The sequence below is a fragment of the Miscanthus floridulus genome, chromosome 10 (genome assembly GCF_019320115.1).
Source record: "Miscanthus floridulus cultivar M001 chromosome 10, ASM1932011v1, whole genome shotgun sequence".
Taxonomy (NCBI): Eukaryota; Viridiplantae; Streptophyta; class Magnoliopsida; order Poales; family Poaceae; genus Miscanthus; species Miscanthus floridulus.
The window spans coordinates 57,906,722-57,932,801 of NC_089589.1; the positions used below are offsets into that span (position 1 = coordinate 57,906,722).

At 54.0% G+C, this 26,080-nt stretch overlaps 1 protein-coding gene across 1 annotated transcript; it reads left to right on the forward strand.

Annotated features, from left to right (window-relative positions):
- Positions 1-13,696: 13,696 nt before the first annotated feature.
- On the forward strand, positions 13,697-14,239 carry LOC136488699 (uncharacterized). The gene has a single exon (XM_066485538.1). The coding sequence runs from the start codon at positions 13,697-13,699 to the stop codon at positions 14,237-14,239; it is 543 nt and encodes a 180-aa protein (XP_066341635.1).
- The last annotated feature ends 11,841 nt before the right edge of the window (positions 14,240-26,080 follow it).

A 26,080-nucleotide genomic window follows, 5' to 3' on the forward strand; every position in this document is an offset into this window, starting at 1 on the left:
TCCTCGCTCCTCGGTGCTCGGATATCGCCAGTGACGTCGGGGACTCCTCGCTCCTCGATGCTCGGATATCGCTAGCGACGCCGGGGACTCCTCGTTCCTTGGTGCTCGGTCATCACCAGCGACGTCGGGGACTCCTCGCTCCTCGGTGCTTGGTCATCGCCAGCGACGTCGGGGACTCCTCGCTCCTCGGTGCTCGGACCTCGCCGCCCTACGCTGGGCACTCCTCGGTGCTCGGACATCGCCGCCTACGCCAGGGACTCCTCGCTCCTCGGTGCTCGAACCTCGCCGCCTACGCTGGGTACTCCTCGGTGCTCGGACATCGCCGCCTACGCCAGGGACTCCTCGGTGCTCGGACCTAGCGGCCTACGCCGGGGACTCCTGGCTCCTTGGTGCTCAGACATCGCTAGCGATGTCGGGGACTCCTCGCTCCTCGGTGCTCGGTCATCGCCAGCGACGCCGGGGACTCCTCGCTCCTCGGTGCTCGGTCATCGCCAGCGAGGTCGGGGACTCCTCGCTCCTCGGTGCTCGGACATCGCCAACGACACCGGGGACTCCTCGCTCCAAGGTGCTCGGTCTTCGCTAGTGACGCCGAGGACTTCTCGCTCCTCGGTGCTCGGTCATTGCCAGGGACGCCGGGGACTCCTACCTCCTCGGTGCTCGGTCATCGCCAACGACGACGGGGACTCCTCGCTCCTCTTTCCTCGATCATCGCCAGCGACGTCGAGTACTCCTCGCTCCTCGGTGCTCGTACATCGCCATCGACGTCGGGGACTCCTCGCTCCTCGGCGCTCGAACATCGCCAGGGACACCGGGGACTCCTCGCTCCTTGGTGCTCAGATATCGCCAGCGACGTCGGGGACTCCTCGCTCCTCGGTGCTCGGAGATCGCCAGCGACGCCGGGGACTCCTCCCTCCTCGGTGCTCGGACATCACCAGCGATGTCGGGACTCCTCGTTCCTCGGTGCTCGGTCACCGACAGGGACGTCGGGGACTCCTCACTCCTCGGTGCTCGGACATCGTCAGTGACGCCAGGGACTCCTCGCTCCTCGGGCTCGGTCATCGCCAGCGACGTTGGGGACTCCTCGCTCCTTGGTGCTCGGACATCGCCAGCGACGCCGAGGACTCCTCGCTCCACGGTGCTCAGACATCGCCAGCGACGTCAGAACTCCTCGCTCCTCGGTGCTCGGACATCGCCAGCGACGCCGAGAACTCCTCGGTGCTCGGTCATCTCCAGCGACGCCGGGGACTCCTCGCTCCTTGGTGCTCGGTCATCGCCAGCGACGTCGGGGACTCCTCGCTCCTCGGTGCTCGGTCATCGCCAGCGACGTCGGGGACTCCTTGCTCCTCGGTGCTCGGACCTCGCCGCCTACGCTGGGCACTCCTCGGTGCTCGAACCTCGCCGCCTACGCCGGGGACTCCTCGCTCCTCGGTGCTCGGACCTCGCCGCCTACGCTAGGTACTCCTCGGTGCTCAGACATCGCTGCCTACGCCGGGGACTCCTCGGTGCTCGGACCTAGCCGCCTACGCCGGGAACTCCTCGCTCCTTGGTGCTCGGACATCGCTAGCGATGCCGGGGACTCCTCGGTGCTCGGTCATCGCCAGCGACGCCGGGGACTCCTCGCTCCTCGGTGCTCGGTCATCGCCAGCGACGTCTAGGACTCCTCGCTCCTCATTGCTCGGACATCGCCAACGACACCGGGGACTCCTCGCTCCAAGGTGCTCGGTCTTCGCTAGTGACGCCAAGGGCTCCTCGCTCCTCGGTGCTCGGTCTTCACCAGGGACGCCGGGGACTCCTACCTCCTCGGTGCTCGGTCATCGCCAACGACGACGGGGACTCCTCGCTCCTCTTTCCTCGATCATCGCCAGCGACGTCGACTACTCCTCGCTCCTCGGTGCTCGAACATCACCAACGACGTCGGGGACTCCTCGCTCCTCGGCGCTCGAACATCGCTAGGGACACCGGGGACTCCTCGCTCCTTGGTGCTCAGATATCGCCAGCGACGTCGGGGACTCCTCGCTCCTCGGTGCTCGGAGATCACCAGCGACGCCGGGGACTCCTCCCTCCTCGGTGCTCGGACATCGCCAGGGACGCCGGGACTCCTCGCTCCTCGGTGCTCGGACATCGTCAGCGACGCCGAGGACTCCTTGCTCCTCGGGCTCGGTCATCGCCAGCGATGTTGGGGACTCCTCGCTCCTTGGTGCTCGGACATCGCCAGCGACGCCGAGGACTCCTTGCTCCACGGTGCTCAGACATCGCCAGCGACATCGGAACCCCTCGCTCCTCGGTGCTCGAACATCGCCAGCGACGTCGGGGACTCCTCGCTCCTCGGTGCTCAAACATCGCCAGTGATGTCGGGGACTCCTCGCTCCTCGGTGCTCGGTCATCGCCAGCGACGACGGGGACTCCTCGCTCCTCTTTCCTCGATCATCGCCAGCAACGTCGAGGACTCCTCGCTCCTCGGTGCTCGAACATCGCCAGCGACGTCGGGGACTCCTCGCTCCTCGGGGCTCGAACATCGCCAGGGACACCGGGGACTCCTCGCGCCTCGGTGCTCGGATATCGCCAGCGACGTCGGGGACTCCTCGCTCCTCGGTGCTCGGAGATCGCCAGCGACGCCGGGGACTCCTCCCTCCTCGGTGCTCGGACATCACCAGCGATGCCGGGACTCCTCGCTCCTCGGTGCTCGGTCACCGACAGGGACGTCGGGGACTCCTCACTCCTCGGTGCTCGGACATCGTCAGGGACGCCGGGGACTCCTCGCTCCTCGGGCTCGGTCATCGCCAGCGATGTTGGGGACTCCTCGCTCCTTGGTGCTCGGACATCGCCAGCGATGCCGAGGACTCCTCGCTCCACGGTGCTCAGACATCGCCAGCGACGTTGGAACTCCTCGCTCCTCGGTGCTCGGACATCGCTAGCGACGCCGAGAACTCCTCGGTGCTCGGTCATCGCCAGCGACGCTGGGGACTCCTCGTTCCTTGGTGCTTGGTCATCGCCAGCGACGTCGGGGACTCCTCGGTGCTCGGTCATCGCCAGCGACATCGGGGACTCCTCGCTCCTCGGTGCTCGGACCTCGCCGCCTACGCTGGGCACTCCTCGGTGCTCGGACCTCGCCGCCTACGCCGTGGACTCCTTGCTCCTCGGTGCTCGGACCTCGCCGCCTATGCTGGGTACTCCTTGGTGCTCAGACATCGCCGCCTACGCCGGGGACTCCTCGGTGCTCGGACCTAGCCGCCTATGCCGGGGACTCCTCGCTCCTTGGTGCTCGGACATCGCTAGTGATGCCAGGGACTCCTCGCTCCTCGGTGCTCGGTCATCGCCAGCGACGCCGGGGACTCCTCGCTCCTCGGTGCTCGGTCATCACCAGCGACGTCTGGGACTCCTCGCTCCTCAGTGCTCGGACATCGCCAACGACACCGGGGACTCCTCGCTCCAAGGTGCTCGGTCTTCGCTAGTGACACCGAGGACTCCTTGCTCCTCGGTGCTCGGTCTTTGCCAGGGACGCCGGGTACTCCTACGTCCTCGGTGAATAGTCCTTTTTAAAACTTAATCACGTTGGCTAACCAAAACAAGTGCAGAATTAAAACTATCGGTCTAGCCAAGACTACACCCCTCTATCTATGTTCACTAGCACCTTGCAAAGATACTAATCAAGCAACAAAGGTGCCAGGCTAGCTAGAGCTCACCTAACCAATTCTAGGAGCAAGGTCACAGAAACCTATGCCACTAGTACTTTAAGCAACAAGGGAGCTCCTACACATGCTAGTAAGCAAAAGCACAAAGCCAACTAAGCTCACTAGCAATGCTCAATAACAAGGCAACCAATGCCAAATTAGAGAGTGCAATTACTTAGCTACACAAACTAAGCAATGTGACTAACAAGGTTACACAAACCAAATTAGCCACGCAAGGGAGCTACTTCTATGCTACACAAGCAAGAAGATAATTAGCAAGCTACGTAAGCTAACTAATTATTAAAGCAACAACACAAGCTCAATGTATATAAAAGTAATTGCAAGCTTCTGTAACAGGAATGCAATCCAACGGGAAGAACAAGGTTGACACGATGATTTTTCTCCCGAGGTTCACGTGTTTGCCAACACGCTAGTCCCCGTTGCGTCGACCGCTCACTTGGTGGTTCGGCGGCTAATTGGCATCACCCGCCAAGCCCGCACGTCAAGCGCCGCAAGAACCTACCCCGAAAGTGACGGTAGCTCAATGACACGCTTTACTAAAGTTGCTCTTCGTGGCTCCCGCGGGGCGAGCACAATGCCCCTCACAAGCTCTTCTCCGGAGCGCCGCACAAGCTTCTTGCGGGCTTCCACGGAGACCACCACCAAGCCATCTAGGAGGTGGCAACCTCCAAGAGTAACAAGCACCACCGGCTTGCAACTCGATCACCTAGTGCCACTCGATGCAACCTCACGATGCAATCGCACTAGAATCGCTCACTCACACAATCGGATGATCACTATCAAGTATGTGTGAGATGGAGGGCTCCCAAGCACTCTCAAGCATGGACACAAAGTCCCCCAAGGTGCTCAGCTCCAGCCATGGCCAAAGGCCACTTCTATTTATAGCCCCAAGGGCTAAACTAGCCGTTACCCCTTCACTGGGCAACTGTCGGGTCGACCGGACGCTGGACCTTAGCGTCCGGTCGCCCGATGACAGTCACATGTCACTGCATTCAACGGCATTCTTCCGATCTCAACGGTCATCTTCTGACCGGACGCAGCAGCTTCAACTGACCGGACGCAGCAACCCCAGCGTCCGGTCGTTTCCAGTAAGGTACCAGACATGACCGGACGCGTCCGATCACACGTGATCGGACGTAGCCCAGCGTCCGGTCACACTCCAGCTTCTGCGTCACCGTACGTCAGCCTGACCGGACGCACCCTGCCAGCATCCGGTCACTTCCAGTGCCAGCGTCCGGTCGAAGACCGGCGCTGCATGCTCTCGGCCACCACTGACCGAACGCAGGACCCCAGCGTCCGGTCACCACGTGACCAGCGTCCGGTGCATTCTGTGAGACCCAGTCTTTTCTGTCTAGGGTGCCGGTGGCACGGTCGGACTGTCCGCACTCTATGGGCGGACACTCCGCCGGTGGAGTTTCTTCACCAAGTTGATCCACATCAACTCCAACTCCATCTCCTTTGTAAATGTGCCAACACCACCAAGTGTACACCACCATGTGTATGTGTGTTAGCTTTTCACAATCATTTCCCAAAGGATGTTAGCCACTCAACTTGCCACGTCACTCGATCCTAGCGATGATGCAAAGTTAGATCACTCGAGTGACACTAGATGACTGATATGCAAACAAGTTTGCCCCTCTTGATAGTACGGCTATCTATCCTAAACCCGGTCATAAACTTCTCTACACACCTATGACCGGTGAAATGAAATGCCCTAGGTTATACCTTTGCCTTGCGCATTCCATTCCATCTCCTCCAATGTTGATGCAACACATGCACCAACATGATCAACAATGATATGATCCACTTCATATCATCACGTGATCATATTGGTTCATCGATCTTGACTTCACTTGCTCTTCACCGTTGCCATCGTCCATCGGCGCCAAGTCATGCTCAAGCTTCACCGCCACGCGGTCCATCACTCCAAAGCCTTCGACTTGCCCTTCACGCTTGCAACCGGTCCATCAAGCCAAGTCTTGTCTTGATCTTCTCCACCTTGATCACATGACTCAATGTCATGTCTCATGTGCATTTAAGCTCCTTCATCATCACATGTGTGAGCTTTGCAACATTTCCAAGCCATTTTCACCTTCATGGCATATGTTGCTCACACATATGTACCTGTGAACTAATCACCTGTGTATCTCACATAAACACAATTAGTCCACCTAGGTTGTCACTCAATTACCAAAACCAAAAAAGGACCTTTCACCAGGGACGCCGGGGACTCCTACCTCCTCGGTGCTCGGTCATCGCCAGCGACGACGGGGACTCCTCGCTCCTCTTTCCTCGATCATCGCCAGCGACATCGAGGACTCCTCGCTCCTCGGTGCTCGAACATCGCCAGCAACATCGGGGACTCCTCCCTCCTCGGTGCTCGATCATCGCCAGTGACGTCGAGGACTCCTCGCTTGTCGGTGCTCGGACATCGCCAGCGACGCCGGGGACTCCTCCCTCGCTGGTGCTCGGACATCGCCAGCGACGTTGGGAATCCTCGTTCCTCGGTGCTCGGTCATCGCTAGCGACGCCGGGGACTCCTCACTCCTTGGTGCTCGGACATCGCCAGGGACGTCGGGGACTCCTCGCTGCTCGGTGCTTGGACATCGCCAGCGACGTCGGGACACCTCGCTCCTCGGTGCTCAGACATCACCAGTGACGTCGGGAACTCCTCGCTCCTCGGTGCTCGGTCATCACCAGCGACGCCGGGGACTCCTCGTTCCTCGGTGCTCGGTCATCGCCAGCGACGTCGGGGACTCCTCGCTCCTCGATGCTCGGACATCGCCAACGACTCCGAGGACTCCTCGCTCCGAGGTGCTCGATCCTCGCCAGCGACGCTGGGGACTCCTCGCTCCGAGGTGCTCGGACATCGCCAGGGACGCCGGGGACTCCTCACTCCTCGGTGCTCGATCATCGCCAGCGACGTCGGGGACTCCTCGCTCCTCGGTGCTCGAACATCGCCAGGGACACCGGGGACTCCTCGCTCCTCGGTGCTCGGATATCTCCAGCGACGTCGGGGACTCCTCGCTCCTCGGTGCTCGGATAACGCCAGCGACGCCGGGGACACCTCCCTCCTCGGTGCTCGGACATCGTCAGCGACGCCGGGGACTCCTCGCTCCTCGGGCTCGGTCATCGCTAGCGACATTGGGGACTCCTCGCTCGTTGGTGCTCGGACATCGCCAGCAACGCCGGGGACTCCTCGCTCCATGGTGCTCAGACATCACAAGCGACGTCGGAACTCCTCGCTCCTCGGTGCTCGGACATCGCCAACGACGCTGAGAACTCCTCGCTCATCGGTGCTCGGTCATTGCCAGCGACGCCGGGGACTCCTCGCTCCTTGGTGCTCGATCATCACCAGCGACATTGGGGACTCCTCGCTCCTCGGTGCTCGGACATCGCCAGCGATGTCGGGGACTCCTCGGTGCTCGAACCTCGCCGCCTACGCTGGGCACTCCTCGGTGCTCGGACCTCGCCGCCTACGCCAAGGACTCCTCGGTGCTCGGACATCACCGCCTACACCGGGGACTCCTCGGTGCTCGGACCTCGCCACCTACGCCGGGGACTCCTCGCTCCTTGGTGCTCAGACATCGCTAGCGACGCCAGGGACTCCTCGCTCCTCGGTGCTCGGTCATCGCCAGCGACGTCGGGGACTCCTCGCTCCTCGGTGCTCGGTCATCGCCAGCGACGTCGGGGACTCCTCGCTCCTCGGTGCTCGGACATCGCCAACGACACCGGGGACTCCTCGCTCCGAGGTGCTCGGTCATCGCCAGTGACGCCAGGGACTCCTCGCTCCTTGGTGCTCGAACATCGCCAGGGACGCCGGGGACTCCTCCCTCCTCGGTGCTCGGTCATCGCCAGGGACGCCGGGGACTCCTCACTCCTCGGTGCTCGGACATCATCAGCGACGCCGGGGACTCCTCGCTTCTCGATGCTCGGACATCGCCAGCGACGTTGGGGACTCCTCGCTTCTCGGTGCTCAGACATTGCCAGCGACGTTGGAACACCTCGCTTCTCGGTGCTCGAACATCGCCAGCGACGCCGAGAACTCCTCGCTCCTTGGTGCTCGGACATCGCCAGCGACGCTGAGAACTCCTCGCTCCTCGGTGCTCGGTCATCGCCAGCGACGCCGGGGACTCCTCGCTCCTTGGTGCTCGGTCATCGCCAGCGACGTCGGGGACTCCTCGCTCCTCGGTGCTCGGTCATCGCCAGCGACGTCGGGGACTCCTTGCTCCTCGGTGCTCGGACATCGCCAACGACACCGGGGACTCCTCGCTCCGAGGTGCTCGGTCATCGCCAGTGACGCCAGGGACTCCTCGCTCCTCGGTGCTCGAACATCGCCAGGGATGCCGGGGACTCCTCCCTCCTCGGTGCTCGGTCATCGCCAGTGACGTCGGGGACTCCTCGCTCCTCGGTGCTCAGACATCGCCATGGACACCGGGGACTCCTCACTCCTCGGTGCTCGGATATCGCCAGCGACGTCGGGGACTCCTCGCTCCTTGGTGCTCGGATATCGCCAGCGACGCTGGGGACTCCTCCCTCCTCGGTGCTCGGACATCGCCAGCGACGCCGGGACTCCTCGCTCCTCAGTGCTCGGTCACCGCCAGAGACGCCGGGGACTCCTCACTCCTCGGTGCTCGGACATCATCATCGACGCCGGGGACTCCTATCTCCTCGATGCTCGGTCATCGCCAGTGACATTAGGGACTCCTTGCTTCTCGGTGCTCGGACATCGCCAGCGACGCTGGGGTCTCCTCGCTCCTCGGTGCTCAGACATCGCCAGCGACGTTGGAACACCTCGCTCCTCGGTGCTCGAACATCGCCAGCGACGCCGGTGACTCCTCGCTCCTAGGTCATCGCCAGCGACGTCGGGGACTCCTCGCTCCTCGGTGCTCGAACATCGCCAGCGATGCCGGGGACTCCTCGCTCCTCGGTGCTCGGATATCGCCAGCGACGCCGGGGATTCCTTGTTGCTCCCTTGGTGGTCGGATCTTGCTACGTCTCATCGGTGTGCTATCAAGCTGCTCCATGCTGTTCGGATTAGGGTGCTGATCTTGGGTACCACATCTGGGGTCTTGATACGTGCATGTTAGATGACGTCGGCAAAGCTTTCAGACTTCTTTTTCTTTGACCCTGCTACAAGATTCATTCTTCATCTTCCAGCAGGCTCGGGGACTAAGTGGGCACACTTCACCTTGCGGTGAATGTGCTTGTTCTCATCTCGATGCTACGCCCAGGGACTGGCTGCCTGCTCGGCTGGTCTTATACTTTCTGACCCTGGCACCACGTGACTACGTCACCTACTGTCAGGCTCGAGGACTAGCTGTGGGGGTATGGCCCCGGTATCCACAAGACAAGACATGGGCCGCACCATCAGAGGTGGCCCAGCCCACAAGATCAAGGCGTGCACGGCGCTGCTTGGCGTGCAACGCAAGATATTGTATAGTACAAAATAGGCTACTTTCCTTGTAACCCTACCCCTCCAGAGTATATAAGGAGAGGCAGGGGTCTCCTAAGGGACACGATCCATACATCATGACATAGGATGTAGGTATTACATCATACTGATGGTCGAACCTGTCTAAATCTTGTGTCTTGGTGTTTGTATTACCATCTCGCTCACCTCTACGACAAATCTACCATCGTGGGGATACCCCTCGGCGGACCGCCGAGCATCTTTTGTCGACAATGAGCCAGTAGCTATTGGGTCAGTCTCAATATAGAGTTTTAATACATAGTTACCAAGGGTGTTACATTAGCTTTTACAGTATAATTGAATGTAATAGTCCATCACATTATATTTCGGTTTCATGACACAATTTCATAGACTAATTAACCACATCATTTAATTTATATATAGTGTTATAGTCAAATGTGACTTATGAAATATATAACCTTGCAATTGCATAAGTTTTGTAGTTAACTTCTGCAGAAGATCCTTGAGAGCGTGTGAGAATAAAACAAATTGGTCTCATTGGAGGTTTCGTTGCATTTCATTGTGTTGGTAAATGTGATGGATGAGTTTCGTTCTTATTATGAAACCTTATTTTCTGTTTCATTGTTATGGAACCTTATTTCTCTTTTTTATTTTTATAAATATCATGCCCACTAAGAAAATTTGCTGATTTTATCATAGCTTAAATGGGAATTGAACCCCGCTGAAACTGGGCTGAAGAAGAGATGTGCATAACCCAATTTATCACTTTGTCTCTTTGGGTTTTTTTTTCGGGGAGGGAATTGTTTTGGGGTCTCAAAATGCAGATGCAAGCATGTGGTGCAACCGGACGCACATTGGGGTTTGTCCGTGTCCCCCCAGTGCAATATTGCAACGCAATGAAAAGCCAAACCAATCCATCATGCATGTGTGGGTGTGCAGGGGAGCATGTGGCCGCCGAACCCCACATCGTCGAACCCCATTCTTGGTGGCTGAGGCTGCTGCTTCTTGGAGGGAGCCAGCCAGCCAGGGACACTGTGGAAACGAACGAACCCAACAAAGGGACGGGGAACTGGAAAACGCATGCACAAGGCGTATGCTCCCCGTGCTCCCGCAGCACACCGGGGTTTTTGGACACATATATCCTGACATTCTCTGTTTCTTGCCATCGGAGATGCGCTGAGGACGGGACGGCGACATCTCCTTGTCCGTGGAATTTCACAGGAATCAGCGCTATTTGTTTGTATCGATCAGCCAGAAAATCCTGTATTACTAATACCAAAGAGATCCTGGGCTTGTTTAGATGCCATTCAAATTCCAAGTTTTTTCACTCTCTCTTCATCACATCAATTTTTAGCCGCTTATATGGAGTATTAAATGTAGGTAAAAAAATAACTAATTACACAGTTTAGTTGAAAATCACGAGATGAATCTTTTGAGCCTAGTTTGTCCACGATTGAACAATATTTATTAAATAAGACAAAAATAGTACTATTTATCGGGTTCAAAAAAATTTGCAAAGAGAAGGCCCTCGTAATGTTTTGGATTGTGCTAGGTACTCCGTACAGAACGCAGATGCATGGTGTTCATCAGCTTTAAAAGCAAGTGGCAACCACGGCCTAGTAGGAGAAGCAGAGCCTACAGACAGGCAGGCTACACGGCCTACGGCCCCGCCTGCTCGAGCGATGCTGTACTTTGGAGGGGGCGAAAACGCCCGTGCATTCTTCACTCCTTGGTCTGCACCCAGGGTCGTGTCGTGTCACGACGTACGTGGCCGCGCACCCGGCCCATCTCTTTTGTTTGCTTGCTCGCTTGTGAATCTTTTCCGTCTGCAACGCCGCGTCGCTACAAGACAAACGGAGGAAGTAGTACTTGCACAGTGTGTCGTCCTTGCCCCGACGCCACTGAAGCACACAGGCAGGGGTTTCGTTTCCTTAATTCCATTCGGGCTCTGTTTGACAGCGCTACAGCTAAAAGGTTCGATACCTATTTATCGGGAACCTAATACTGGATACCCAATAAGGTTGAGCTAATAATCATTAAACGTTGATGCTCTCAAGCAGACAAGAACACAACTGCGCTTCTTGTCCATACGACCGGAGGTTGGCCGTGCCTCGCCCGACCCCCGAGGGCTGGACTCCGCCTCGCCCGACGTCTGGGGGCAGACTTCGCCCCGTCCGACGTCGGAGGGCTGGCTCCGCCTCGCCCGACCTCCGAGGGCTGGCTCCGCCTCGCCCGACGGCTGAGGGCTGGCTCCGCCTCGCCCGACGTCCCAGGGCTGGCTCCGCCTCGCCCGGCGACTGCACCATGCTCCTTCATAATGACGGGCACAGGGTAAGACAGGACATTCGAGTCAACCACAGTACCGAGGACCATGCCCTGCATGCCTGCAGGCAAGTACCGTCAGGATACGACGAGACGGGCGCTTTAAGCCCTTCCAGTCATTGCAGGGCCCAAACAGTGTCGTAGGCGCTGACTTTTGTCTACAGTATTGTGGGCGCCGCCATCAGCCCTCGGACACGGATCCAGACATAAGCATACGACAACCACTACAATACAAGAGAGAACCCGTATCATCTACAGTTACGGACGTATAGTAACTTCCCCGTCCGCTCTCCGTAGGATCACGACTCGGCACCCCGGCACACCGCACCGTCCATCGGAGTGGGATGGGACGTAACCACTTGCTGAAACGAAGCCAGAACACGGCCATGTCAGGATCAACAAACGTGCTATCCCTCGCATGGTCTGCCATGTCAGCAGGGCAGGCTCAAGGGAAAAGGAAGACCTGGCGCCTTCGAAGGACCGTCTCTACCTTTGGTTTTTTCTCTTTCTCCCATCTGTAACCCCTGCTCCCCCTTGGTCTATAAAAGGGAGGGCAGGACACACCACTAAGGGGATGGATCGATTTTCATACACAACACATCATACAACACACAGCCAAGCAGCAACCGAGCTCTTGACATCCTTTCGACCCATCCATCAGAGACTTGGGACCTGTCGCTCTCTCGACCGTTTGTACCCCCTACTACGAACCTTTTTCAGTGCTAATAACACGAGCAACAGCAGACTAGATGTAGGGACATTCTGCTCAAACCAGTATAAACCTTGTGTCCTTTAGCACACCAACCGGGCCTAAAGCGCAATAAATATAAATTTACTAGTTGGTGCTTATTCGAAACACCGACAATTGGCGCGCCAGGTAGGGGACCTTTGCGCGTTCCACATCAGGCCACAGATGGCTAACCATGGCTATCACCCTCATCGCAGCGGACGCTACCATAGCGGCGAGGACTAGAGCCCGAGCCACGGCCTACTAGGTCCTCAGGCCTTCCACCGGCACATCCTCAACGCTGCTTTCCCGCTAAGGTACCGACCACCTACCAATATCCCTAAGTACTCTGGGGAGACAAACCCCAGACTTTGGCTCGAAGACTATCGGCTTGCCTATCAAGCCGGTGGTGCGGATAATGATGACTTCATTATCCGCAACATTCCACTGTTCTTAGCGGATTCGACACGAGCGTGGTTGGAACACCTATAGTCCAACGCCATCCAGAGTTGGGCGGATCTGAAGGAGATCTTTGTGGGGAACTTCCTGGGCGCATACAAGCGCCCTGGGAACCCATGGGACCTCAAGAACTGCCGCTAGAAGGCCGGTGAAACCCTCCATGGGTACATCCAGCGCTTCTCCCGGCAGTGCAATGAGCTCCCTAACATCGCCGACGCTGACGTGATAGGAGCCTTCCTGTCCGGGACTACCTACAAGTCTTTAGTTCATAAGCTGGGACGCAAGGGCCCGTGAACCACCAAGGAACTCCTAGACATCGCCACCAGCCACGCCTCAGAAGAAGAGGCGGTCGGAGCAATCTTCGATCGTCTTGAGGGCAAGGCAAGGTGGGACGAGGGCGCCGGCGAAGGCACCTCCAACCATTCTGCCAAAAGGAAGAACAAGAAGCAACGACGTAAGGACTCGCTCGTGGCCACCGCTAACCGCAAGGGTGGTCGAAAGCCCACAGAGGGCACTCTGAACCACTTTGAAAAATTACTTGAGGGGCCGTGGCCGAACCACGCCTTCCCGTTAAAACATCTAATCAAGGACTGCAGCCTCATGCAATGGTTCCTCTCCGGAGGCTCCAACAAAGGGGAGCAAGGAAAGGACCCTGCCCCCACCACAGACGGCACCGAGGAGAAGCACGACAGCTTTTCGATGCTAAATGGCTGCCTTATGATCTTCGGAGGATCAGTGACCTACGACTCTAAACGCCGCCAGAAGGTCACGCGCCGTGAGGTCTATACGACCGAACCGGCCACGCCTGCCTTCCTCCGGTGGTCAGAGTCCGCCATAACCTTCGACCGGACCAACCATCTGGATAGCGTCCCACACCCAGGGAGATATCCGCTTATAGTCGACCCGATCGTTGGCCTAAAGCGACTCACCAAAATACTGATGGATGGAGGCAGTGACCTCAACATCATGTACGCCAAGACGCTCGACGAGATGGGCATCGATTGGACATGCCTCCGCCCAACCCGAGCACCTTTCCATGGCATCATGCCTGAGAAATAGGCCATGCCACTCGGGCAGATCGATCTGCCCGTTACCTTTGGGGATCAATTTAATTACAGGGCTGAAACCCTCACCTTCGAGGTGGTTGGGTTCCCTGGAATCTTCCACGCCATCCTGGGACATCCATGCTACGTGAAGTTCATGACCGTCTTCGACTATACATACCTCAAGCTGATGATGCTGGGCCCCCACGGGGTCATCACCGTCGACACCTCCTTCCAGCGCGCCTATGAGTGCAAAGTCGAGTGCTACGGTCACGCCACAGCATTCGTCACCTCCGGAGAGCTCGCCACCCTCAGAGAAGAGGTCACCGAAGAAGCGCCCGACGCCAAGAAGTCGACCAGGTCATTTGAACTAGTAGAGGGCTCTAAGGAAGTCCTCGTAGACCCCAACAGCTTCGAGGGCAAAACAGTACGCAATGGTACCACACTTTCTTCGAATAGGAAATCACGCTCGTCGACTTCCTCCGCGACAACAAAGACACCTTTGTATGGAAACCCTCAGATATGCCAGGCATTCCAAGGGAGGTCGCCAAGCATACCTTGAAGATCCACCTGGGCTCCAGGCCGGTGAAGCAATGCCTACGTCGCTTCGACGATGAGAAACACAGGGCCATCGGTGAGGAGACAGCCAAACTTTCGGTGGCCGGATTCATTAAGGAAGTGTACCACCTAGAGTGGTTAGCTAATCCCGTTCTTATATGAAAGAAGAGTGGGAAATGGTGGATGTGTGTTGACTATATGGGTCTCAACAAGGCATGCCCAAATGATCCGTTTCCTTTGCCGCGCATAAACCAAATAGTCGACTCTACCTCGGGGTGCGAAACCTTCTGCTTCCTTGATGCATACTCCGGCTATAATCAAACAGCGATGAAAGTGTCCGACCAGCTCGCGACGTCTTTCATCACCCCTTTCGGATCGTTCTGCTATGTTTCAATGCCGTTCAGACTGAAGAACGCTGGGGCTACGTACTAGCACTGTATGCTCAAATGCTTCAGGGACCTCATCGGGTGGACCACTGAGGCCCACGTCGATGACATCGTAGTTAAGTCCAAATGGGCTAACCACCCCATTGTCGATCTTGAGTAGACCTTTACAAAACTTCGAGTGAATAGCATCAAACTCAATCCCGAGAAGTGTGTTTTTGGGTCCTGAGGGGCATGTTGCTCGGCTTCATCGCCTTTGAGCGTGGCATCGAAGCCAACCCGGAGAAAATCTCAGCCATCATAAGGATGGGCCCAATTCAGAACATAAAGGGAGCTCAATGAATCACAGGGTGCCTTATCGCACTCAGCTGATTCATCTCACACCTCGGCAAACGAGGTCTTCCCCTTTATCGACTCTTGAAGATAGCCGACCGCTTCGAGTGAACATCCGAGGCCTAGGAGGCACTTGACATGGTCAAACTTCTTTTGACAAGGGCCTTGATCCTGGTTTCGCCAAGCAACGGAGAATCCCTCTAGCTATACATAGCGGCCACCACGCAAGTGGTCAGCGCCGCCCTGGTAGTAGAGCGGGAGGAAGAGGGGCATGCCCTCAAGGTGCAGTGCCCTGTGTACTTCATCAGTGAGGTCTATCTGACTCTAAGACGCGCTACTCCCAAATCCAGAAGCTCCTATATGCCATCCTCATCACCAAGAGGAAGCTACGCCACTACTTCGAGTCACACCCCATGACGGTTGTGATGTCGTTCCCCTTTGGCGAGGTCGTCCAGAGCTAGGACGCCATGGGAAGAACCGCAAAGTGGGCGCTTGAGTTGATGGATCAAGGCATCATGTATGCCTCCTGAACGGCAATCAAGACCTAGGTGTTGGCTGACTTCATCGCGGAATGGACCGAGGTCCAAACACCACCGGCGGTCATCGATCAAGAGTACTAGACGATGTACTTTGATGAATCACTGATGAAGAAGGGCGCTGGTGTGGGGCTAGACTTCGTATCACCCCTCGAGGTTCGCATGAGGTACATGGTTCATCTCTCTTTCCCCTCATCCAATAATGTGGCTGAGTATGAAGCACTCATCAATGGTCTATGCATCATCATCGAGTTGGGCATCTGACGCCTCAACATCCAGGGCGACTCCCAGCTGGTCGTCAATCAAGTCATGAAGGATTCGAGCTATCACGACACTAAGATGGCTACGTACTGCCAAGAAGTCCAACGGGTGGAGGACAAATTCAACGGCCTCGAACTCAATCACATCCCAAGGTGCCTCAATGAGACGGCCGACGCGATTGCAAAAGCGGTGTCCGGTCGAGAGCTGGTGCCAACGGGTGTCTTTGCCAGCGACCAACACAAACCCTTGGTGCACTACGAAGGGTCAAAACAGGCCAACTTGGGCTAACCAACCGACAGCTCCGTTCGGCACCGAGGTCATAGAGCTTGAAGAGAATCCAGCGATAGAGCTTACGACGAAGAGCAAGTATCAGAAAGTGTCATGACCAAATTAGCCTCTCTGATGCTCCGAAGTTAAGTAGCCTAATGCTATCACTGATGTTGGAAACTGGATGACATGTTTCTCTTCCCTTAAAAGTCTTTCGCATCGAATCTCGGGACGCGATTCCTTTAAGGGGGGAGGACTGTAACACCCCAGGTGTTTGCCACCAGTTAAGCAATGGGTTTGAGCTAAAACATGGTATATTAAGTGATGATGAACTCTACAACAAAAGTCATGAAAGGTTCATGTTGGGCAAATGCCAAGAAAATGCTCCAATGGATCAAAAAGGATAATTTAAGCTTCATCGTGATCCTACTTTGGTCAAAGTAGAACAGTAGGTTCTATACCATTTTTGAGGTTGGACCTTAAATGAAAGTTGTAGTACATATCATGTAGAACAAACTTTGTTTTTGGACCAAGAGCTAGATCAACTTGAAAATAAGTCAAATAGAGGCCCGAAGTTGGAACCTGCTGCTGATTTCAACACTTAGAATTATTCTAAGTCTGGAGTTTCGCTAAGCAACGACGTTGGCATTCCGCGTTCTCCAAATTTTGTTAAGCAACTTGATTTGGTACAAAAACAAAAGTTGGAGTTTACACCTTGGTGAAGAGCATACAAAAAGTTGGATTCAGTTTGAAGAAGTTTTGACCACCGAAAGCGAGTTTCCGTGACTACCGTCAAGGTGTTGACACTGCTGTTTTGACATACATTTATCTTCTAATATGTTTTGCTAATGGCTGAACCCCCTTAATGAAAAACATAGAGCTTCGTGCGGGCTTCGATCTTCGTATTTGGCCCAGGTCCTGATTCGGCCCGGAAATAGCCCAAAATCGCGTCCCACGCTGATCCCGTCGTCGCCCGCCAACTGTTCGCGAAAACGCCCCAACGGACGACACGCGCCCTGTACGTGGCCGCCATGCGCCTCCGCCGCTGCCGCACGTCCCACCTTTGGCCACGCGCCCTACGCCTTGCTGCCGATGAGGAGGGGCACCAGTACGCCCTCTCCATCCCCCTCTCCACTCCCTGCTCGCTCCCTCTCGCTCTCCAGAGCCTGCGCGCGAGTGCCAGAGCGCGGCCACCATGGGCGCCGCCGCTGAGCTTGCCGCCGTCGCGTCCTCGCTGCCTCCGAGCTTCCCCGCGTGCGCCACCATCTCCGCATCGCCTCTACTTCTCCCTCGCGTGCGCTTGTCGCGACTGAATTCCGCCGGAGAGCAGCAGCCGCCGGCGCGGTCACCTTGACGCCGTGACCTCACGTGGCTAGGCCGCCACGAGCCCTCTCTCGGCCGCCTCCAACCACCAGTGGGTGCGCAAGGGCCCCCTGGTGCTCCCCCGCCCCTCAGCCGCCGACGACGTACCTTCTCCGGCCGCAACAGCAAGCTCCGGCCATCCTCTGCTCTGTTTTTCCGACCAGGGACCTCGCGCAGCAATTCGACTAAAGGGAGGGGTGTAACTGCAATGTCATAGACTCAGGTGAATAGTGCCATAAGGACTGGTTTGTAATTATTTTGCAGGAACTTTGGAAATTCATAGTAAATCGTAGAAAATTCGTAAAATAGTAAATGAGGACTTTTTGGAATCCTTGTGAAATTGTCTATACAGCGGATCTATAATATGGCATGTTTTAGTTTAAATATTTTGCGGTAAAAATAGATTTGTGCAGTAAGGTTGTAATGCTAGTTGAATTTGTTATTTTTCATAACTGTAGATCTAGGGCTCCAAATGAAGTGAAATTTTTGTGGCATGCTACTCATGTGATATTTGATGTGTGGTAAAAATTTCATGAGTATTGGATGAAGTATGAGTGAGTTATTGGTTTATCTTGCTCTCACATGAATTCTTGCTTTAGCAACTTGTCTTTTTCATAGAGGTTGCTATACATATCCAAATGGAGTGAAATTTGTACAGTAGACTATTCAGAGGATATGTGAGCCACTGTAATTTTTGTAGAAGTTATTGTGCACTTTTGGTATATGTTCATTAAGTCACCTTGTTATCTAAAATAAATTAAGAAATGCATTCAAAGAATTTATTTGGTCATGGACACTAGGTTTTCTGGTGTTCTTTAGTCATGTGTGAAATGTTGGTAAAGTTGGTTTTGCCCAATTATGTGTTTGCAACATAAGTTAATATTTATTTTCTTGCAAATGTGTTTTTGGACAGATCTGGGAACTTAGCAAAGTTCTTCATGATAATGTGCTTTGTTGTGAAACTTGTTTATACAAAAGTTGTAGATAATTCATGTATCTAGCTTCTATTAAAATTTGGTGTCATTTGGCCAAGTAGTTTAAGAGTTACAGCTGTTTAAAGTTGGGTTTCAGAAATGGCTGCTTTCTGTCAATTGTAGACCAGTTTCTGTAAATAGATATATTTGACTTAGTTAACTTGAGAATCATGCTAAGATGATTAAAGATGAATTGTAGAAAATTTCATAAGCTTTCCATAATGTCTTCTTGCAAGTCATTTGGATTTGTGTAACTCTAGTTATAGCTAAATCTTGTAGCTGCTGTTTGCATGTCCAGAAATTGGCAGATTCCAATTATAGTGTTTGCTTGTATATTGTTAAGTGTGACTTATGCCTTGAATGATGACTGAGTTAGAGCACCTGAGATCTTGGGAAACTTGTGTCATGCTTGGTGTTGTTGTCTCCGTTTGCCATCTTAGCATGATTGATTGTGTGATGTTTAAGTTAAGCATCGCAAAGTACTTAAGTGTGTTAGTGTAAACTATGCTTGTCTTGCTTGCTATTTTGTGATGTGTCTCATGGTACTATTCTTTATATTTATGCACTTGCATATTGCATCTCATCTAGGTACGCTAGATGAACCACATGAAGGACGTGATGTTGGAGCCAAACCCGAAGACAATGTTTGATGGATCTATCCCGGAGATGGAAGGACTAAGCGAATGCTAGAACCGGAGATGTTACCAGGATGGTGCAAGCTAACTAAACTGACTTGTGGCGGATCCCAGGCAAGCCCCGGAGCATTATAAGTCTCCTAATTTATAAAAGCAATTCTTTCTATATATGAGTTATATATTGTTGCATTAAGTTGTAGGAGTTGATTGAAACCGTTGATGCATTTATTACTATCCTTGCCTACCTTATTACCTTTTTACCCTATTAGGTCAGGATCGAATAACTGCTTAGCCTTGCTTAGACCGGTAGCGATCGGTGATATCCGATCACCTACATTTATAGGTGGTTACTGGAAGAATTTAGCCATGAAAAGAATGATATCCTGGAATTAACCATGTGTGATGGATAATTGGAGACCGGACAGAAAAGTTGGAGGCAACCAGACAGGGTTCTGGGGTGCTGTTAGTTTCCGTCTATGTCGATTAAGGACCGACCGTTGTTGGGCCTCGAGTCATGTTGAACGCATGCCTTACATTTAGCTGGCCGGATAAAGTACCTTCCGACCGTGAAGCTGGGAGATTTTTCGGGCCGAGTAGATTGCCCGCAGCGCACTGTGCCGGAGCAGGTGTGGTAGAACACGGGGGCGAGATGATAAGACCAAAGTGCAGTCGGTCGGCCCCCGGGTACATGTGGTTCCTGGCAAACTCGAGATTCCTAGAAAGTTGACTCGGTGATCAATATCTCACTTTAGCGGGTGAGTGAGGTTTGTGTAAGGAATAAATCACCAGCTGGTTAGGAATCGATTCGAATCGCCATCGCTCCTGGATAGTGAGCACTTGACTCGAGTTACTGCATCGTAGTAATTATTATGGAACAATGATGGTTATCTGGATGGTATGGGATATGCTAAATCTAAATTGGTAACTGGATGTTATTGGTTAATCAAGTGATTGCTATAGTACAGGTGCTTACCTAGATGGATAGGCCATAATAAAGACGATGCAAAGTACTTAAAATGGTTTCTTCATGATAGCTTATGCTTTTCGCAAACAAGTCAGCTAGCCCACTAAAGAAAGCCTTGCATGATCCTTGGTGTCATTTGTTTTGGTTTCCGACGGGTAAGTCTGGCTGAGTACATTCGAGTACTCAGGGTTTATCCCACCTTGTTGCAGGTGATGTTCTCGACCTGTTGATGATGGTGGCTAACCACCGGTGGGCTCGGTGATTCTATACTTACTTCTCATCTATATGCTTTTGTCGGATGCTGTCACTATGCTAGCAATATATTTGGAACTTATATTAATGTAATCATTTGAAAGCTATGTTGTTTTCACTAAGCGGTTTTAAAACCCAAACTTGTACTATTATTTGTTAACCCCTTTGTAATATTATTTCCGCTGCAACCTGATGTATGTGATGCGTATTTGCTTAATCACGCGATCTTGGTTGTGATGTTGATTTACCGAGGTCTTTCGGGACACTCGGCGGACTACCGGGTTTATATGAGTGAAAGTATGGGTGTGTCAACGTGTTAGCGGGGACAACCGTACTTGATCTTGTATAAATTGGGCGGTTCTGTCACAGATACACTCACTTACTAGTCACCATAGACAAGTTCACAAAATGGATCGAAGCTCAGGCGATCTCTGTGATCAAGTCCGAGCAAGCTGTGTTGTTCTTCCTCGACATCATCCATCGCTTTGGAGTACCGGACTCCATCATCACGGACAACGGCACATAGTTCAGCGACAAGAAATTCCTTCAATTCTGCGATGAACAACACATCCAGGTCGATTGGGCCACCGTCGAGCACCCCCGAATGAACGAGCAGGTCGAGCGCACAAACGGCATGCACCTACAGGGCCTCAAGCCTAGGATATTCAACCGGTTGAACAAGTTTAGTGCATGCTGGGTCACTGAGCTCCCTACGGTGCTCTGGAGCCTAAGGACAAATCCCAGTCGAGCCACCGGCTACACGCCTTTCTTCATGGTCTACGGTTCCAAGGCCATCCTCCCAACCGACCTTGACTATGGAGTGCCAAGGATCAGAGCATACGACGAATAGGGAGCTGAGGCATCCCACGAAGATGCCATGGACCAGCTAGACAAAGCTCACAACATCGCTCTCCTCCGCTCAGCCAAGTACCAGCAGGCGCTGCATCGGTACCACAACCGATGTGTGCGGGACTGAGCCTTCAATGTCGGGGACCTAGTTCTCCACCTCATGTAGAGCAACAAGTACCGTCACAAGCTCTCCCTGCCCTAGGAGGGGCCGTACGTCATCACGGAAGTACTCCAGCTAGGCGCCTACAAGTTGAAAACCATCGACGGCGAGGTCTTCACCAATGCCTGGAACATTGAGCAACTACGTTATTTTTACCCTTAAATAAACGCATACTTTCTCTTATCAGTTTTTGTCATAAAAAATCCTCGATCTTTTTTGACATCCGACCCCTACAAAGTGCGAGGGGTCGGACCTCACTCGGGGGCTGGTATAAGTACGTTTATCTTGCAAACCTTCTCTGAGTTATCTTGCAAAACATTCTCTATGTTTTCCCTCTTTTCTCATGGTAAGTCCTAAGGTCTAGGATTTCGGGAACAAAAAACTGAGTATAACTGGTGGGACTGCGAGAAGCCCACGCCCTAGCGGCTACGGTCTCTTTGCTCACTAGTGTAATCAGAATTGGCTCTCCCACACTCCAAGCCTTTTTGCGACCTTAGCTATGGGAAGGGTCGAAAGGCACTGAACCTCTTTTACAAAGAGGGGGAGAAGAGCTGAAAAGTTGTTTAACGAAATTTGAGAACCAGTTCATTTTTTGCACAAATTCATCGCTTACAAAGTGATTTCATAACAAAAAGGGACTGATGTATTCATGAATACAAAAAACTGTTCACACGGGGGCTCCCCCACAACTTAAACGATTACATTTTCTGCCCAGTTCTACTCTAGATACTACTATGGTCGCCGCGCCACGCTCTCCATCAGCAACATCCTACCGCTCCGCGGATCCTTCAGGGCGTTGTCATCTGCAACATTGAGCACCACGGCAGTGACCGCGGCGTCTTCACTAGGGCGATCAGGGACTACACCATCATGATCAGCCGCAACCCTAACAATGGCATCTGGACGAGGGGCGCTGCCTACCGAAGAATGGCCGCCATGGCTGATGGATGTCTCTGACATCTCATCAAGCTTCATGAACTGGCCGATCTGAGCAGCTGCAAGGGTGAAACCCCCCATCAATGCAGTCCTGGGTGGCTTCCCCACCAACAAGGCTCGTCCGAAGAAGCTTCACTAGAGGAGGCCCCGTCCGAATCCATCCCGACGAGGGCCTCGCGGATGACGACAAGTCCAACGACGCTCAGCACACTTCAGTGCGCCTCCTCCTTCGGTGGAAGCAGCCCCTTCTCGGCGAAGGCGTCCGACACCATCTCATCTACGTTGGATGACCTCCAGCTCGACATCACACTCTATATTCATGAATGGATCTATGAGTTCTCCTCTCCCTCGCATTACCCTCTGTCACTTAGGAACCGCCGCGACATGCGGACACGTGCGGTGAAAAGGAAGGAGGAGAAGCGGTAGCTGAGGAATGGGCGGAGGAATGGGACGAGAACTCCTCTCCCCCCCTATTTGTAACCGTCCCGCCTCTCCGAGGCCGGGCCCGCTTACATCTGGCAGCTTCTCTAGGATATAGACTGCCCTCACAGACCAACACAGGTCTTTTCTGCGCACTTTGTCCTCACTCGTGCGTACCCGGGAAGAACTTCCCGGTCGGTCACCCATCGCTCCAGGCCAAGCACGCTTAACCTCGGAGTTATTTGCATATGGGCTTCCGGAAAAGAAGTTACAACTTATTGGTATGAGTATCCTATTAATCCTGTTAAGCCCTGGGCCGGGATGTTACATCCTCACCCCCTTAAGAGATCGACGTCCTCGTCGATCAATCCCAAGCCAGGAGCATCCTCTCTTGGCCACGTCCGTGTGTCCAGAGCCAGCGCATGTGCCATGCTGTGTGACCACGCCGGATCTAGACCAGCCATGCGCACCATGCCTGCGCAACTGCGACACACGCGCCCGTGAAACCGCGAGAGTCGGCTCTGATACCATTCTGTAATGTCCCGCCTCTCCGAGGCCGGGCCCGCTTACATCTGGCAGCTTCTCTAGGATATAGACTGCCCTCACAGACTAACACAGGTCTTTTCTGCGCACTTTGTCCTCACTCGTGCGCACCCGGGAAGAACTTCCCGGTCGGTCACCCATCGCTCCAGGCCAAGCACGCTTAACCTCGGAGTTATTTGCAGATGGGCTTTCGGAAAAGAAGTTGTAACTTATTGGTATGAGTATCCTATTAATCCCGTTAAGCCCTGGGCCGGGATGTTACACTATTCAAGGATGAGACGCAGCTGTTGGAGAAAGGTGAAAGGTTGGGACGAAAAACCCTCTCCCTTCCCCTATTCAATGCAAATGGGAATTCGATGCTGATGGGAATTCGAGGGGACACGCCTTGACCGACGGGACGCACCCTGCTCGATGAGACGGCTCCTGGTCGAATAGGACGTGGCCCAGGCATGGCCCGCCACTACCGCGCGCTGGGCACGAGAAACAAGGGCACCCGCATGCGGGCGACTCTCCGCTTACCCATGTAGGACCTGGAAGGACCCGACGACGGAACCCCCATCAAGGGGAGCCCAACGGGCCTCCTGGGTCGATTGGATAGCCTAGGTAAAATGCCAAACGAATGACTGCTGAAAGATAAGCACATTTGTTTACTTACTTTGTGTGTTAATTTCACTACTGAGCCTCCGACCCCAGCAACGGTAGGGGCACGAAAATCGCTCGGGGGCTACCGAGAGTGTCTACTTGTTTAGACACCCTCTTCACTCGACCCCTCCTTACGTTTAAAACTAGAGGCGGGTGTGCGGGTGTAAAACTTTGAGTAAATTTGGATGAACCGCTAGATCCTACGCCCCGGCGGCTACGGTGTTTTTGTTCACCAGAATAATCGAATTCACAGTTCCCCGCACCCCAAGCTTTCGCATCTGCCTTCTCAAGAAGGGTTCGGAGGGGTTCGCCTGCAGAATCTCCTTCAAGGAGAAGCTGTCTGGTCGCCTAAAGTCAATTGAACGGCTCGGATCGCCGCCGAGAGACAGAAACAAAAAATTATGATGCTCGTGCAGGTCACGCCGGCCCCATCGCAAATGCCGGACCCGAACCCCACATGGACATGTATGATAAGAGCTTCTCATCGCTCATACCACCAAGGTAACATCACCGACCCCCGCTTTCATTTCAATTAAATTGTACATTAAACCCATACATCCAAACGTTGCATATGCAATCGCTGCATCTCAACACTTCGTGTCGCGTCACGAAGCGGCAGTCGCCTCATTCGATATGAGCGGCAAGTAACTGAGGTTCAAAGGCTGGCCTGTGAAGGGCTCAAGGCCACCTCACGTCAAACAAAGCCAGGGTAGAAAAACCAAGATGAGCCCCAGCGGCCTTGCCCAACCCCGCTCAGAAGCGGACAGGGACATCTCGACCTTTCTCGTTTGATTCTAACCTCAAGCCAAACCCACAGAATCTTCGTCGAGGAGACGCCAACGGCAACCTGAGCCTATCGAATGGCTCGGGCATCTGCTGGGAGGCGGGTTAAGAAGTAGTGGAATGCCACATGAGGGCTCTGCTGACCCCGTCAGCGAATGGCAGATCCAAATTCTACATGAACATGCACGTTAGCGAGCTCATTGAGCGCGACACTTAAGCCATCGAGGCAAGTATCGTCAGCTCAGCCCCTCTAATTGTAGAAACCGAGGATGGGGTGACACATAAAACACGGCCGACCCCTATCAGACCCCAAGGGGCTCAGGGGCTTGAGACGCCCGATCCTAGATCGGGAGACCGAGGTTCGAAGGCTGGCCCACAAAGGGCCCAAGACCGCCTCACATTGAACAAGAGCCAGGAGAGAAACCACAGATGAGCCTCAGCAGCCTTTGCCCAACCCGCATAGAGGCGGATAGGGTCATCTCAACATTCTAGTTCAATCTAGCCTCTAGCCGAGCCCATAGAATCCCTATTGAGGGGGGGTCTATTGGAAGGTGGGTTACGGAACAACGGAATGCCACTCGAGGGCTTTGCCGACCCTGTCACGAGCGGCGGGACCGGATTCCGTTTGAACATCCCCGTTAGCGAGCTCATCAAGTGCGTCCCTTGAGCCGTCGAGGCAGGCGACGTCGCCTCAACCCCTCCAGTTGCGAAAACCACGAACGGAGCGACAGTCACAAAACGCGCCGACCCTTGATCGAATCCCCACCACGCGCAGGGGCTCATGGAAGGCCAGGCCAGCAATGAGACCAAACACATGGTCACGGAATGATCGTTAAAATACTAAGTAAGGGGTACGTGCGAATATAAGAGTAAGTTCGCTATCCTCGCTTCGGTCTCTAATAACATCCGGCCCCAGCGACCGCAAGGGGTTGGATCTCACTCAGGGGCTGATAAAGGTATAAATACCTCCTTTGTTTCGAAACAGTCGTTGCATCAGACCTCTTCCTCGTGTTAAGGTTAGCGGCAAGGTTTGTGGGAATAGATAAACGAGCATGCCTGGTAAGACCACAAAAAACCCACGCCCCGACGGTTATGGTAACTTTGCTCACCAGCATAATCGAAATTTCCCCCTTATACACCTCGGGCCCTACGGTCTTAACGAATGTAAGGGTCGGATCACATAAACCTTTTTCTTGAATGCAAAAGGGAAGAAAATAAGTTTAGACAAACGAAACAAAATTATGAAACAAAATTACGAATCTGTTTTCGGACACAAAAGTGCCGACACTTGTCCACAGATTATAGATAAATTTTTATCAAACTCATTCGACTAACTACCTCCTTGGGGGAGAACTATGTCTTTCATCCTGTCCGCCAGGTTCCGCGCAATAGGAGTCACCGCCTTCTCAATCTCATCCAGCTCGGAGGCTTCGTAGCCAGGCACGAAACCAAGGCTCATTATCTCCAAGTTAATTTCCTGGTCATAATGAGAGTGGGCAACATCAAAGGCTTGGGTGATCCAGCGTGAAAGGCGTTCTCCTCAAG